This window comes from Chlorocebus sabaeus, chromosome 4 (genome assembly GCF_047675955.1).
Source record: "Chlorocebus sabaeus isolate Y175 chromosome 4, mChlSab1.0.hap1, whole genome shotgun sequence".
Classification (NCBI taxonomy): Eukaryota; Metazoa; Chordata; class Mammalia; order Primates; family Cercopithecidae; genus Chlorocebus; species Chlorocebus sabaeus.
This window is the reverse complement of record NC_132907.1, coordinates 52215567-52231946: the sequence shown is the minus strand read 5'-3', so window position 1 is coordinate 52231946 and position 16380 is coordinate 52215567. Positions and strand designations below refer to the sequence as shown.

Genomic DNA, 16380 nt, shown 5'->3' with positions numbered 1-16380 from the left:
TTTTGTTTTTGTTGCAATTGTTTTTGGTATCTTTGTCATGAAGTCCTTGCTATGGCCTATGTCTGGAATGGTATTTCCTAGGTTTTCTTCTAGGGTTTTTGTAGTTTGGGGTTTTGTATTTAAACCTTTAATCCATCTTGAGCTGATTTTTGTACATGTTGAAAGGAAGGGGTCCAGTTTCAATCTTCTGCATATAACTACCCAGCACCATTTATTAAACAGTGTTTTCCTAATTTCTTGTTTTTGTCAACTTTGTCAAATATTAGTTGGTTGTAGGTATGACGCTTTATTTTGAGGTTCTCTATTCTGTTCCATTGATCTATGTGTCTTCTTTTTTAACCAGTACCATACTGTTTTGGTTCCTGTAGCCTTATAGTATAATTTGAAGTCAGGTAATGTGATGCCTCTGGGTTTATTCTTTTTAGTTAGGATTGCTTTGACTGTTTGAGCTGTTTTTTGCTTCCATATGAATTTTACAATTGTTTTCTCTAATTCTGTGAAAAATTGCATTGATAATTTGATAGGTATCGCATTGAATGTGTAGATTGGCTTGGGGCAGTATGGGCATATTAATGATATTGATTCTTCTAATCCATAAGCATGAAATGTTTTTCCATTTGCGTTAGCTGTCATTTTCTTTCATCAGTGTTTTATAGTTCTACTTATAAAGATATTTCAACTCCTTTATTAAATGTATTCCTAGGTTTCTGTGTGTGCATGTGGCTATAACAGGCTATTTTAATCTGATAACAATTTAACTTTCTTGTATAAAGAAACTCTACACTTTTACTCCACATACCCTCCCACACACACACATATTTTAAATTTTCAATGTCACACTTACATCTTTTTATATGGCATATTTCTTAACAAATTATTATACCTAGTGTTATTTTTAATAATTTTATCTTTTAACATTTATTCTAAAATAAAAGTGATTTACATACTACCATGAAAATATTAGACTACTCTAAATTGGACTGTGTGCTTACTTTTACCAGTGAGTTTTATACTTTCATATGTTTTTATGTTATAATTAGCCTCCTTTTCTTTCAGCTAAAGAACCTCCTTTAGCAGTTCTTGTAAGATAAGTCTGTTGGTGAGCAATGGTTAATTTTAATATAACAAAGTACAAAAAGTTCATTGGTAGAGTTTCAGGTTTCATATTTCCACTAAACTTTAAGAAACTATGATTTGAGTTTCGTCTATTGTTAAACAGAAATGTTCACAATTATGTGAAAAGTTTATTAAAATATTCCTCCTTTTCCTCATTATTTATCTGTGTGAGGCCAGGTTTTATTCATTTACATCAACCAAAATAGCACATTCTAATAGATTTAATTCAGAAGCAGTTATAAAAATACAGTCATCTTCAAGTCTGACATTAAATAAATTAGCAAAAATGTAAAACAATGTCACTCTTCTCACTCTATTTTTTATTGTTTGGGAAAGCACAATAATTTTTATGAAAATGTATTATTTTAACAAAATCAATTTATTATTTTCATTTTAAAAATTAGGATTTAAAAATTTTTCCATTTCAATTTCTAATACAGTAAATAGTGATAGGTATAACCCAACTAAACCAAAATCTTTAGGATTCTCAAATGTTTAAGAGTGTAAAGGAGTCCTGAAACAAAAAATTTAAACAACCTAGAAAAAAACAAAGATATTAATCAGTATGATAGCATTCATCGATTCAATTACCATCATGGCATCCCTAAAAGCCCATGGCATATAGTTACATCTCACTGAGCCACCACTTTGAAACTCCCACCCTGCACCAGGTACTTGTGAGCATGTAACTTTGTTAATCAGCTGTTCAGGGCTGTATCCCAACATGGCTTTGCTGCACTTTTTGTGGCACCTCGGCTAAATCTCATTAGGTAGACCAAAGGGATCAGTTAACTTTTTCTTTTTAACTTTTATTCACGATATTTTATAAGTTTGGTAATTTGCAAAGGTCTTGGACAAAGACTAGGGGCTTATCAATAATAATTTATTTATCTCTTGAAGAAACAAACAATATAATTGGTTATGGAGCACAGGCATCATAAGCAGAAAACAGGTTTATAAGTAAAGGGGGAAAACCTAATGTGTGTTGCTTGCATCAGGAATTCATGTTACCATTTGGCAATATGAATTTGCTTAGCAGTGTACAGTGTGCTTTTTTTTTTTTTTTGGACAAGATTTTGCTCTGTCCCCAGGTTAGAGTACAGTGGCCCAATCTTGGCTCACTGCAACCTCCACCTCCAGAGTTCAAGTGATTCTCATGCCTCAGACTCCTGAGTAGCTGGGATTACAGGCACAAGCCACCATACCCAGCTAATACAACTAATTTTTGTATTTTTAGTAGACACAGGGTTTCACCATGTTGGCCAGACTGGTCTCGAACTCCTAACCTCAGGTGATTCGCCAACCTCAGCCTACCAAAGTGCTGAGATGATAGGCATGAGCCACTGCACCCAGTCACCCTTTTTAGTAAATACATTTTGCATGACCGTGTAGTTGTTTACAGCTATTTATCTAGTAAACCAATAACTTACAGTTTTTTAAAGACTTAATGGATAGCATGGAATTATTCATGATATCTGCACCATATCTTGAGCACCCACTGTATACCTGAGGTTGTACTGGGCTTTGGAAATGAAAACTAATGAGTTATCTTGGGGAATTTACAATGTAACATAGAAAGCTTGTATAACTAAATTTGCACAATGAAATATAATTAATAATAGAAGAAGTATATTATCTGGCAGAGCAGAGTGGGGAAAAGTACCAGCAAAGACTTAGAATATCAGCTGTCCTCAATACTTGCACTTAGACTTGGATGAGAAACAGTTCCCTGCACAAGCAGATGACAGGGTTAGGTATGATAGGAGCCACGTAAGTAGGAGCCACTCAAAATCTGAGTTTGGTGTGGCTCGTGTGGAGGGTTGAGAGAATATGAAGAGAGGACCACAACTTGAATCACTGAGGGCCCTTTTTTGATTCTATTAGTGAAATCTTTAAAGAAATTGTATTGGTGACAGTAACAGAGAAATAAGGGCTTTGAGGATGAAAACATAGGCTTAAAAAAAAAAAAAAAAGCCTAAGAAAAAATAATAAAGTTCAGTATTCAGTGTCCTGCCTTAAAGAAAGCATTTTAGGCATGCAAGTATCCCATATATTCAGAGGTTCCTATAAAAAATACAAACAAACCCTGTCATATACACACGAGGCAGAAAAAAGATACTTTGTGAGTAGAAACTAATTGAGGTAAAAGAAAAACTTGTTTTAGAAGCTGAAGGCCCAGCTGCTGACTTAATAAAACAAATTATGAGAATTTTATTTATGTGAAAATCCATCTTGTTGAAAAACCGAGTGTTTAAAGTTTTCTATTAACAGCAACAAGGTGTTCTACCAAAAAAATACATATATATGAAAAGCACATTGAATACCTGCTTTGAGTATTTGACTTGGAGGAAAATAGCATCACTAGTTGAGTATCTCTTTGATAGCAATATGTGTTAAAAGTCTAACAATCTCACTCTACCCTTCCCTGAGAACGTAAAGGAATATCCTAACCTTAAGGGTTGTGAGACCTAGATATTTCTTACCAAAGAACTCCTGTGACTTTTCTTTGCAAATTTTAAATAGCAAACTGTTTTGTGGTGGCTTTAAGCCTTCCAGAACAAGCGTATTAGATATGTAGTTCCTTTTAATAAAAGTATTTGGAAGTTCAATAAAGGCAATTATGATTTTTCTAGGACCTTTTTCAATTCTGTTATTATGTGAGTGACTACCCAGAATTTCCATCAAACACTGATATACAACTTGCTATGGCTACAATTTATTTTGGTGTGGAAGTATGTTTGTTTTTCTGTTCTTATGTCTCCCTTCATACAAAAGTGTAATATCCCGGATATGTAGACATATAGTTCTGCCATTCAGAGTAATTCTAATATGCTTTAATCTTATTAACTATCTGGAAGACTAATGCACAGCTGTAGCTGTATTTCTTTAAGTGAGTCTATCATATATTTGGGTTTATACCAAACTAAATTTGTGAACTATTATCCATTTAAAAAATGATTATTGACATAATTATTTGCCTTAATCTTCCTTTAAATAGCAAATGCTCACGATGCATTTTAAAATATTACCTACTTTATAAAAATCCATTCTGAATACAAATGGGGGAATACCTGTAGTGTTTATTGCATTGAGTTGTTGATTATTTAGCCAATATGCGTTTATATTTTGTCTTGAAAGATGGATCCTATATTGTCAACATCAGTTCCAGTGTACTCATTGAAAGTGGATAAGGAATATGAAGTGCGTGTGAGATCCAAACAACGAAACTCTGGAAATTATGGCGAGTTCAGTGAGGTGCTCTATGTAACACTTCCTCAGATGAACCAATTTACATGTGAAGAAGGTAAAAGAAATAAAAGATTAAAATAGCAGCTAACCTGGCTTTTGTCAATATAACAGTTGATTCAACCCTGCACTGTTAGTGTGTTGTCCAGATCAAAATATATTAGCATCAGATATCACGGTGAGAGACCTTGAGCTCAATATCTGTAACAGATATTGTTCATTGCAAAAGCAGAAGGAAGATTTAGTTTCCAAATTTTTCATTCAGGAAATGTCTGGGGGACAGGTGGAAGTTTAGAGACAGGAATTCGGTGGCAATCTCCAGATGGTACAATTCAGATGATTCTTTTCTTTATTTTATGTTCCTAAAATTTTCTGTAGTAAGTTTGTTTTGAATTTATAATCAGGAAAAAAAAAAGCTGTTCTGATGATTAGGGAAGAAAGTATGTTTCTATATGGATGGATAGATACGTGGCATCTAAGAGGAAACCTAATATTGAGTTGGCATAGGTAGTCAACAGCAGCTGCATAGGGTTTTAGAAAGTGGAGGTATGGCTTTTTCCTAGAGGAAAGGCTAATAAGTAGGGTGGCAGTCATACTCAAAGGAGACATGAAACATTTGAAAACCCTATGTAGGAGAATCACAACAATGATTAAAGTTTTTTAAAATGGGACCTATGAATTTAGAATAAAAGAATTAAAACTTTTAGATACAGAAATAAAACTGATTAATAATGAGCAGAAAGTATAGAATATTATGATTCTCATATGGGAATTGGCTCTATTCTATCTTCACTGAAAACAGAAGTTTACAGGGCTATATGTTAACGAGATAACCACAAGCTACATAGAAAATAAATTTATATTTCTGCATTTACTATACAGGTAGAATCTCGTGATACTAAATAGCACTAGGATGAAAATTTCTGTAGCACCATTTTCTCTAAACTCTAGTTAACTGACTTCTTGTTTCCAAACTATTTGATATAATGCAATTCTGGTCTTAAAAGTATGATAGCTGTATACCCTTAAGCTTAGTGTAGTGGCATTTAATTCATTTAACATATATTTTTTAAACTGTCTTTTCCTCTGTTATTAACAAAAAAAGAAACTCTATGTTATTTTCCTGAATATGTCACTGATATGAAATTATAGACACTACAAGACAAAAAATGATTTTTTCTCCCCCACCAATTCTTTAAAATGCTTATATTATCTCCCTAGGGGATTTTAATAACTTATTAAATAAGAAAAGACTATTTCAGCATAAAGGCCTACATTTTAAATGGCAATGTTAAGATAAATTTCATCTGTCATTTCTATGAAAAATGGTTAGCCTCTGCCTCTGTGGTAAGAATACTGGGAAGCAACTGCAAAGTAGCTGGCAGGTACTTAATCTTAAGGAATGAAATAGAAGTTTTACAAACAGGTTCCCCCAAGTCTCATACAAAGTATACTAAAACCTGAAGATGGGAGCTCAATAGTGATCTTTCTGTCAATGAAATACATGATATATATTTATTATATTTTAATAATTTAATTTATTGATATAAATATGTATATTTATAGCTGTAAAATATATGTTCTTTGTGTCTAAGAAGTTTCTGTCATGATTTATCAATAAAAACTCTGCCTTCATCTTTTTGATAAATCTTCAATCTGGAGGCTATGATAATCACCACACTTTAAAAAAAGTAGAAAAGAAACCAAGTGGGCATTATTTAGGTAGTGTGTTAATAAGCAACACTTTTTTCCTAGAGCTGAAACCTTTATGATACTCCCTTGACACATAATATGCTTAAAGCAGATTGTTTGTTTTCATAAAACACACTGATTTTGAACTATATGCTGTTTCTTCATTTTGAAGTTTTTTTAATGTGAGGAGATTTGAAAAGTGGACAGAGATGTTCATAAAACAGAAAAAAACTAAGTCATTGCATTCTGTTTCAGTGGTTATCAAGAGAAATCAGTGACTTTATTAGATGAATACAAACTGAATTTTTTGTGAAAAGGGAAAGGGAAATGTAAACTGTGCTTCAACTATTTGTAATTCTGAGAGCGAAATATTATTGTGTGTTTCAGATTTCTACTTTCCATGGCTCTTAATTATTATCTTTGGAATATTTGGGCTAACAGTGATGCTATTTGTATTCTTATTTTCCAAACAGCAAAGGTAGGTGTGAAGTAGTATTCTTTGGTATTTTTTGCCAGTTGTTTAGATTTCCATATGTGTTTCTATTTGTTATTTGATATTTTCTTTGTCAAATTATGAGTGGAAATTTTAGTTAACCTAATAAACTTTTATCTCCAGTGATATATTTACCATTTATATAAAACTCAATTTGTTGTATTTATCATAGACAACTTAGAGGTTTAGATTCTATCTGGAGACTTGTACAGGACATTAAGAGGCTTAGGCTGGTGACTATGCATACCTTGTGATGTGTACCTCTTTATCCAAGAGCTAGCTCTTCCCCTCGAGTCCTCGACAAGTTTACCCATTCATTCCAGAACTTCAAAGTATCACTGAGCCTTTGGCTGAGTCTGATACAGTCCTTATATACAGACATTTTTTTTTTTTTCCTTAAGATGGAGTCTCACTCTGTTGCCCAGGCTGGAGTGCAATGGCACGATCTTGGCTCACTGCAGCCGCTGCTCCCCAGGTTCAAGTGATTCTCCTGCCTCAGCCTCCCGAGTAGCTGGGATTACAGGCACCCACCACTATGCCCGGCTAATTTTTGTGTGTTTTTGGTAGAGACAGGGTTTTGCCATGTTGGCCAGGCTAGTCTTGAACTCCTGATCTCAATACACAGGCAAAATTTTAAGTGGCAAACTACCCAGGTAGATAGTTAAGTCTAATAAAACATTTTTTAGACTTCATATGACGATGATTTCAAGTAAATTCAGGTTTAATTTAAATTATTTGGATATTTATGATTTTGTGTTTCACCTGCATTTATAAACACAGCTAAAAGTCTTTATAAGTGTAAAGAGATTTCATTCCACTTTCTCTTGGAATCAAAAGCCTTGAGTTCCAGTTATCATTTTTGTCATTGCTGTTTGACCTTGTTTGAGTCCCAGAATCTCTCCGGGCCTCCATATTCTTATGGTTAATATGAGGGTATGGATTATATAATCTTTAAATTTTCCTTGAGCTATGATATATGTTATTTATATTATTCTGTTTTTCTTCCTGATAGAAACTCACTACACACTACAGGAAATTTTTTTAAACAAAATATGGGAAAAATGATTGGTACTGATTGCCAGTGTCCTACATTTAAGGTTGTTTTGTTTGTTTGTTTGTTGTTTTTTTCTTTGTTTTGTTTTGCTTTGTTTTGTTTTTTTGAGATGGAGTCTTGCTCTGTCACCCAGGCTGGAGTCTGGAGAGTGCAGTAGCCCAATCTCAGCTCACTGCAACCTCCAACTCCCAGGTTCAAGCGATTCTCCTGCCTCAGCCTCCCGAGTAGCTAGGATTACAGGGATGTGCCACCACGCCCAGCTAATTTTGTATTTTTAGATACAGTTTCGCCATGTTGGTCAGACTGGTCTCGAACTCCTGACCTCAGGTTATCAGCCCGCCTCAGCCTTCCAAAGTGCTGGGATTACAGGCGTGAGCTACCGCGCCTGGCCCCATTTAAGGTATTTTTAAAGTCCTAATGGTTAACCTTGCTTCTTCTCCTAGAACTAAGGTGACTAACACTCCCAGGTTGCCTAGAGCTCTCCTGGTTTTTAGCAATGCAAGTCCTGTGTGCCAGGAAATCCCTCAGTTCCAGGTAACCAAGGCAGTTGGTCCCCTTACCTAGAATTGAAAATAGGTTCTCCAGCTGAAGCCAAAAGGCATCTATAAATCAAAATGAGATCTATGTTAATATATTTTAAAGTATTTTAATTTGTTTTGTAAGGTAGTATAACATTTGTAAACTTCAAAATAGAATTTTCTTAGGAAGAAGAATTATTGGGACACTAGAGTTCTTGAGTGTCAAGCATGCTAAAAGTCTAACTGAATGCAGAAAGGGTTATTTTCAGTAGAGTTTTATGTCCAATTTTATAATATAAACCAATGGGAAAGTAAAATTCATTCTGCAGAATTCCATTTTGCACCTAACTTTCTGGCAACATTTCTATTTTCCAAAAAAGCAGCTATCATAAATCACAATACAATTTTCTGTTGTTTCAGGAAAATAAATAAATATATTTTTAGATTTTTAATTTGTCTATTTAAGTAATGCCAACAAAAAAAGAACCAAATTATTCTGTTGATTAATTTCAGTTTATTAATCTATATATCTGGTGGGGAAATTTATACATAACTTCAGTAGATAAACTCACGAGGTATATAAAGTAATTAGCTCTTAGTATTAGTTGTGAATTTCTAGCCATTGTGAAGGCCAAGTCAATTTGTTATGTTGTTTAGTTATATTAGCTAACAATATTAGGAAGAAAAAATTATCCTCTCAAAAAGTAGGATTTCCAAGAAAACATATTACTTCTAATAGAGTGCTTTTTATAAATAATGAAATTCTTAACTATAATGTTTAGTCAGAATCACCAGATTCTACAAGTGATTTGAAATCTTTATTGTTCTCCCAATTTTCCTGCACTAAATTGAATTTTCTGTAGGAAAGAATTAACTTTTTTTTCATTTGCCCAATAAAAACCCTTATCATTGTCTAAATTTGCATGTTCTACTGAAAGTGGGAAATAGTAGCAAATATTTGTCAGCAAGTATGGACAGAACATGTAGTTCCAACAATTAAATTGATACTGCAAAGAATGAGATTTTTCCTAGAACTGTAGGGCTGTAAAGTGGCTTCAGGTCCTATATGCCTTTGAAATTTTGTGAGTCCACAATTCATTATCCAACCCACTTCACCCTGCTTTAATCCAGTTAATTGAGTCAACTCTAGCAAAATTTATAATTTTATTTGTATCTGATACAAAATCACAAACTTAGTTTCAAGTCAGGCTATACTGGTTCCTACCACACAACCCACCCAGCCCTTGAGCCGGTACCAATTGAGGAAAGAAATAACTGAATCAGCCTAACATAGAACTTCCAAACCAATAGTCAAATTCAGCCTACAGATTCACATTTTATTTTATTTTAATTAGTTTTTATTTTAGAGTGAAGATTTTCCTACAAAGTGTTTGTAAACTAGAGAATTTTCACACAAAAATCCAGATTTGGGGATTATCTTTTAAAAAATGAAAGATGTAGTGAAACTGAACAAGGCGGCATATGCTGCAGCAGACAACCAGCTGTCCTATTTGGGACTGGCACACATTCTTTAATTTGCCACCATCCTCATTCCTCCTAATGACTTTGCAACTGGCTTGCTTTATTCATCTGCATGACCTGCTTGGGCCCCTTAGATTTATGGTCTGCCACTGTGACATAAGGTCACTACAACCCCTAGAAAACCACTAGCACATGCCTGAATGCATCATCCTATTCAAAAAGGAGAAGCACACGTCACAAAGTCAAACATCAGCCATTTGGAAACCTTTGCTTCCTGTAATTAGAGTTATGTTCCATCTTTTTATGTTTTTGAGAATTTGAAATATCGATTTAGAGATGCAGAATCAAGAAAAAAAAAACAGCAAAACAGCAGCATGTCACAAAGAACCTGGGTTTTGGTTTGGAGTCAGGTTCTCTGGGTTTGAGCCCCATCTGTGCCAACTATCAGTGCATGATTTGAACATGTTCCTTAATTTTCCAAGTTTTTGCACATATATATCATCTGCCTCCCTGGGAGTCATAAGGATTAAGTGAAATGTTTAGTGCAGGGGTCACAAACTTATTTCATGGAGTCAGAGTACATTTTTATGCTTTTCAAGCCATACAGTGTCTGTCACAACTACTCAACTCTGCCACTGTGGCATGAAAGTGGCCATAGACAATATGGAAATGAATGAAGATGCTTGTGTTCTCATAAAATTTTATCTACACAAACAGGTGACAGGCCAGATTTGGCCCACAGACCTTAATTTAGTGACCCACAGTTTAGTGCAAAATATATCCCACAGCGTCTGATTTATCAGAAGCACTAAAAAATGAGAGTAGTTATTATTAATAATTTGTATTGCTTATTTCTAAATCTGTAATTCATTAGTAAGAATTTGCTTTAACATTTGCCCCACTGAGTAGTAGAGGCTACTTAATGCAATTTATAAAATAGAATTTCCCTTATTGCTTGGATTAGGTAAAATGGCAAGTAGAAATATTGAGAGAATGTATTCCTTACGGAATGGACTAGACTGACCATTCACACTGAGTGGAATAGCAACTGATATCCAAAAATCAGGTTACCACCTCTTCATGACAGTGTCATCTCTGAATAGTCAGGAGTTTTTTTTAAAGTTAAATGAATTGTTTGCAATACTATCTGAGCCTTTTTTCAGTGCTATAATTTGATTTTAAAAAATAAACTCCAGGCCAGATACAATGGCTTATAGCATATAAATCCAGCACTTTGGGAGGATGGGGCGGGAGGATTGCCCTGAGGCCAGGAGTTCCAGACGGCTCGGGCAGTGACTAGAGCAAGACTCCATTACAAAAAATGAAACAATAAAAAATAATTTAAAGATTTGCAACAGAAAATGTAAATGCATCCTAGAATTGTGTATATAAACCCATACTGATTAGTTAGAGATAGTTCAAATTTAGTCTGTCCCATCCAAAATGAATCCTGTAGTAAAACCCTGATCATCTTAGATAATTTCATAATTAATACGAACTATATAGCTAACCTATCCAAGTCTACCCTTTTTCAAGGGTGCAAGTAATCTTGGCTCCATGTGTATTGACCCTTTTTTCATTCTTTCTTTTCTGTACAAATTACTGATGAGATGTACACTGGAATTGCCTTATAGCTGACATGGAAATCAGCTTCAGATGAAATTAAATGTCTTACTTTCAAATACTAAATCTGGCTGAAAATAAAAAAGCATTAAGAAAAAAAGGATTGTGGGAAAAACACATTTTCTTTTAATAGACTTCAGATGAGGTTTTTCGGGTTTTTTAATTGTTCTTTTTTTTCCTTCTACAATTTTTCTTTCTCATTTACTGTCTAATATTTTCTTCTGTTTCTCATACTCCAATTATATAAAGTACCAGAATATTTGGAAAAGTGATAGTATTGCCAATATTTTATTTCTATCTTTTGCTATAATTGAGAATATGTAGCTTTTAAGATGTCAAAACCAAAATTTTATATGTTTTCAAGGATTAAAATGCTGATTCTGCCCCCAGTTCCAGTTCCAAAGATTAAAGGAATCGATCCAGATCTCCTCAAGGTAATTAATAATTTTATCTAAATTGTGGCTAGTACTAATTAACACCTGAAGAATCCTGTCATATGTTTAAAGTTTTCTGTAAGCTATATATATCACATTCAATTTTCTTGTATCTCGTCTCCTAGAGAAAATTTTTTAAAATATTCTCTCTTAAAAATAAGAAAATGTCATATGTATAAAAAGTTATGCACTAATTTATGTTTTGTGATATGTTTTGTTACTGTTGTTCTTATTGTAACCATAATTAATCTCTGAACATCATTTGCTAATTCATTTAATTATTATGAGTTTCTTTTCATAGATCTTCATTTTCTTTCTATTTTCTAGGAAGGAAAATTAGAGGAGGTGAACACAATCTTAGCCATTCATGATAGCTATAAATCCGAATTCCACAGTGATGACTCTTGGGTTGAATTTATTGAGCTAGATATTGATGAGCCAGATGAAAAGAATGAGGGATCAGACACAGACAGACTTCTAAGCAGTGACCATCAGAAATCACATAGTAACCTAGGGGTGAAGGATGGTGACTCTGGACGTACCAGCTGTTATGAACCTGACATTCTGGAGACTGATTTCAATGCCAATGACATACATGAGGGTACCTCAGAGGTTGCTCAGCCACAGAGGTTAAAAGGGGAAGCAGATCTCTTATGCCCTGACCAGAAGAATCAAAATAAGTCACCTTATCATGATGCTTGCCCTGCTACTCAGCAGCCCAGTGTTATCCAAGCAGAGAAAAACAAACCACAACCACTTCCTACTGATGGAGCTGAGTCAACTCATCAAGCTGCCCATATTCAGCTAAGCAATCCAAGTTCACTGGCAAACATCGACTTTTATGCCCAGGTGAGCGACATTACACCAGCAGGTAGTGTGGTCCTTTCCCCAGGCCAAAAGAATAAGGCAGGGATGTCCCAGTGTGACATACACCTGGAAATGGTCTCACTCTGCCAAGAAGACTTCATTATGGACAATGCCTACTTCTGTGAGGCAGATGCCAAAAAGTGCATCCCTGTGGCTCCTCACATCAAGGTTGAATCACACATAGAGCCAAGCTTTAACCAAGAAGACATTTATATCACCACCGAAAGCCTTACCACTACTGCTGGGAGGCCTGGGACAACAGAACATATTCCAGGTTCTGAGATGCCTGTCCCAGACTATACCTCCATTCATATAGTACAGTCCCCACAGGGCCTCATACTCAATGCGACTGCCTTGCCCTTGCCTGACAAAGAGTTTCTCTCGTCGTGTGGCTACGTGAGCACAGACCAACTGAACAAAATCATGCCTTAGCCTTTCTTTGATTTCCCAAGAGCTACGTATTTAATGGCAAAGAATTGGCTGGGGCAATAATGTTTAAACCAAAACAATGTTTAAACCTTTTTTGCAGGGGTGACAGGGTGGGATATGGATTCTAAAATGCCTTTTCCCGAAATGCTGAAATATGATGTTAAAAAAATAAGAAGAATGCTCAATCAGATAGATATTTCTATTGTGCAATGTAAATATTTTAAAGAATTGTGTCAGACTGTTTAGTAGCAGTGATTGTCTTATTATTGTGGGTGTTAATTTTTGATACTAAGCATTGAATGGCTATGTTTTTAATGTGTAGTAAATCACGCTTTTTGAAAAAGCGAAAAAATCAGGTGGCTTTTGCGGTTCAGGAAAATTGAATGCAAACCATAGCACAGGCTAATTTTTTGTTGTTTCTTAAATAAAAAACTTTTTTATTTAAAAAATTAAATTAAAACTAGAGGTGAGAAAATCAAACTGTAAGCAAGAAGGCAAAAATAGTTTGGATATGTAAAACATTTATTTTGACATAAAATTGATAAAGATATTTTTAATAATTTAGACTTCAAGCATGACTATTTTATATTACACTACACACTGTGTACTGCAGTTGGTGTGACCCCTCTAAGGAGTATAGCAACTACAGTCTAAAGCTGGTTTAATGTTTTGGCTAATTCACCTAAAGAAAAACAAACTAGTTTTTTACAAAGCCCTTTTATACCTCCCCAGACTTCTTCAACAATTCTAAAATGATTGTAGTAATCTGCATTATTGGAACATAATTTTTTTTTAAACAAATATTTTTTTAGCAAATTTTTAAACAAATATTTGTTAATTTAGAAAACTTTAAAGTGTTTGCACAGATCAACTTACCGGGCACCAAAAGAAGTAAAAGCAAAAAAAGAAAACCTTTCTTCACCAAATCTTGGTTCATGCCAAAAAAATACATGCTAAGAGAAGTAGAAATCGTAGCTGGTTCATACTGACCAAGATGCTTAAGTGCTGCAGTTGCACATGGAGTGAGTTTTTTAGTGTGGGCAGATGGTGAGAGATAAGATCTATAGTCTCTGCAGCAGAATCTGTTCACACCCAACTTGGTTTTGTTACATAATTATCCAGGAAGGGAATAAGGTACAAGAAGCATTTTGTAAGTTGAAGCAAGTCAAATGAAATTAACTGGGTAATCAAGCAAAGAGTTCAAGAAATAGGTTTTTGTTTCACAGCCTATAACCAGACACATACTCATTTTTCATGGTAATGAACAGAACATAGAAGAAACAAGGTTTTCAGTCCCCACAGATAACTGAAAATTATTTAAACCTCTAAAAGAAACTTTCTTTCTCACTAAATCTTTTATAGGATTTATTTAAAATAGCAAAAGAAGAAGTTTCATCATTTTTTACTTCCTCTCTGAGTGGATTGGCCTCAAAGCAAGCATTCAGAAGAAAAAGAAGGGACCTCAATAATTTAGAAATTATTTTGCAATCCCTTAATATCCTAAACATCAGTTTTTGTTGTTGCTGTTGTTGTTGTTGTTGTTGTTGTTGTTGTTGAGATGGAGTCTCACTCTGTCGCCAGGCTAGAGTACAGTGGCGCGATCTTGGCTCACTGCAATCTCCACCTCCCCCAGGTTCAAGCGATTCCCCTGCCTCAGCCTCCTGAGTAGCTGGGACTACAGGCACACACCACTACGCCAGGCTAATTTTTTTGTATGTTAGCAGAGATGGGGTTTCACCATGTTGGCCAGGATGGTCTCAATCTCCTGACCTCGTGATCCGCACAACTTGGCCTCCAAAAGTGCTGGGTTTACAAGCATGAGCCACCGCGCCCGGCCCTCAACATCATTTTTAAGAGCATTGGGATATTTCCTGAAAAGGTTTATGAAAAAGAAGAATCTCATCTCAGTGAGGAATACTTCTCATTTTTAAAAAAAAAGCTTAAAACTTTGAAGTTAGCTTTAACTTAAATAGTATTTCCCATTTATCGCAGACCTTTTTTAAGAAGCAAGCTTAATGCCTGATAATTTTGAATTCCCTTTCTTGCAGGAAGGACTATGAAAAGCTAGAATTGAGTGTTTAAAGTTCAACATGTTATTTGTAATAGATGTTTAATAGATGTTCTGCTACTTTGCTGCTATGGTTTTCTCCAAGAGCTACATAATTTAGTTTCATATAAAGTATCATCAGTGTAGAACCTAATTCAATTCAAAGCTGTGTGTTTGGAAGACTATCTTACGATTTCACAACAGCCTGACAACATTTCTATAGCCAAAAATAGCTAAATACCTCAATCAGTCTCAGAATGTCATTTTGGTACTTTGGTGGCCACACAAGCCATTATTCACTAGTATGACTAGTTGTGTCTGGCAGTTTATATTTAACTCTCTTTATTTCTGTGGATTTTTTCCTTCAAAGTTTAATAAATTTATTTTCTTGGATTCCTGATAGTGTGCTTCTGTTATCAAACACCAACATAAAAATAATCTAAACCACTCTGTATACTGTGAATTATCATTGTAAGGAGAGCTTAGCACCACTGGATCAAATACATCAGCACTGGGTATGGAGATTTTTATGGGCTGGGATATAGAGAGGGAAACATAAACCCCTTCCCTTATTTTTTGAAGAGACAAAAGCCCAACTCAGAAATATCCTACTGGCTTGGCCCTCCCCTTAGGCTGTGACTCCCCATGGGCAAAGGTTCATAGAGCCGTGTATTTGATGCATCATAGAAAATAAATGACATGGGTGTGGGGTGAGGGAGAGTGACATGTGAGCATTATCTTTATATTTCCAGCTTGAGCATGTTGTCTGGAAGGAAGGAAAGCAGCTCTTCCTCTGCCATTCACCCATTGGCCTAACTCAGTTTATTGGACTAGCTGCTTGTTATCATGGGAATCAGCTAATAAGTCAGGCTTGGGAGAAAAGCTGATTAGGTAGGTTGTGTAGGAGCTTGAGAGAGCCATGAAGTATAGATTCCTACAGCAGGAGGCAGGCTGCAGGTGAGGTGGCTACTGAACCCTAGGCTCCTGAGCAGGCACTGGATTCTGAAATGTAGGAATCTGGTGATGACATTGATAAATCTACTAAACAATAAGGTATTACTTCAGCAAGTCGAATGCAAAGTGCCACAACTTTCTATAATACTCGAGGGTTATATTAAAAAAAAAAAAAAAAGTCTTCATCTGCTGCCTTCTGCCCTGTGAGCAGTCATTACCTGAAAGAATTATGGAGTGAAGCCTCAGGGATTCTTCATATGGATGCTTTAAGGTATGAGGAGTATAGGGAAAAGGAAGCTTGCCTACTTCCATGGATTGAAATAACACAGTTCTGTTTCAGAAGATTAATGATGTGTTGAAAATGGCTACACACGTTTCAGCATTTCAATTTCTCAAAGTTTCTAACACTTTATTCAAGTGCTATA

General features: G+C 35.0%; 1 protein-coding gene across 1 annotated transcript in view; it reads left to right on the top strand.

The window, feature by feature from the left end:
- Nucleotides 1–15394, top strand: part of GHR (growth hormone receptor) — a 297735-nt gene extending 282341 nt beyond the window's left edge. Inside the window, exons 7-10 of the mRNA XM_007961486.3 lie at nt 4255–4420; nt 6442–6532; nt 11589–11658; nt 11986–15394. Of these exons, the coding sequence (XP_007959677.2) occupies nt 4255–4420; nt 6442–6532; nt 11589–11658; nt 11986–12957 (1299 nt within the window). The 3' untranslated portion in view covers nt 12958–15394. The remainder of the gene's footprint in view (nt 1–4254; nt 4421–6441; nt 6533–11588; nt 11659–11985) is intronic.
- The last annotated feature ends 986 nt before the right edge of the window (nt 15395–16380 follow it).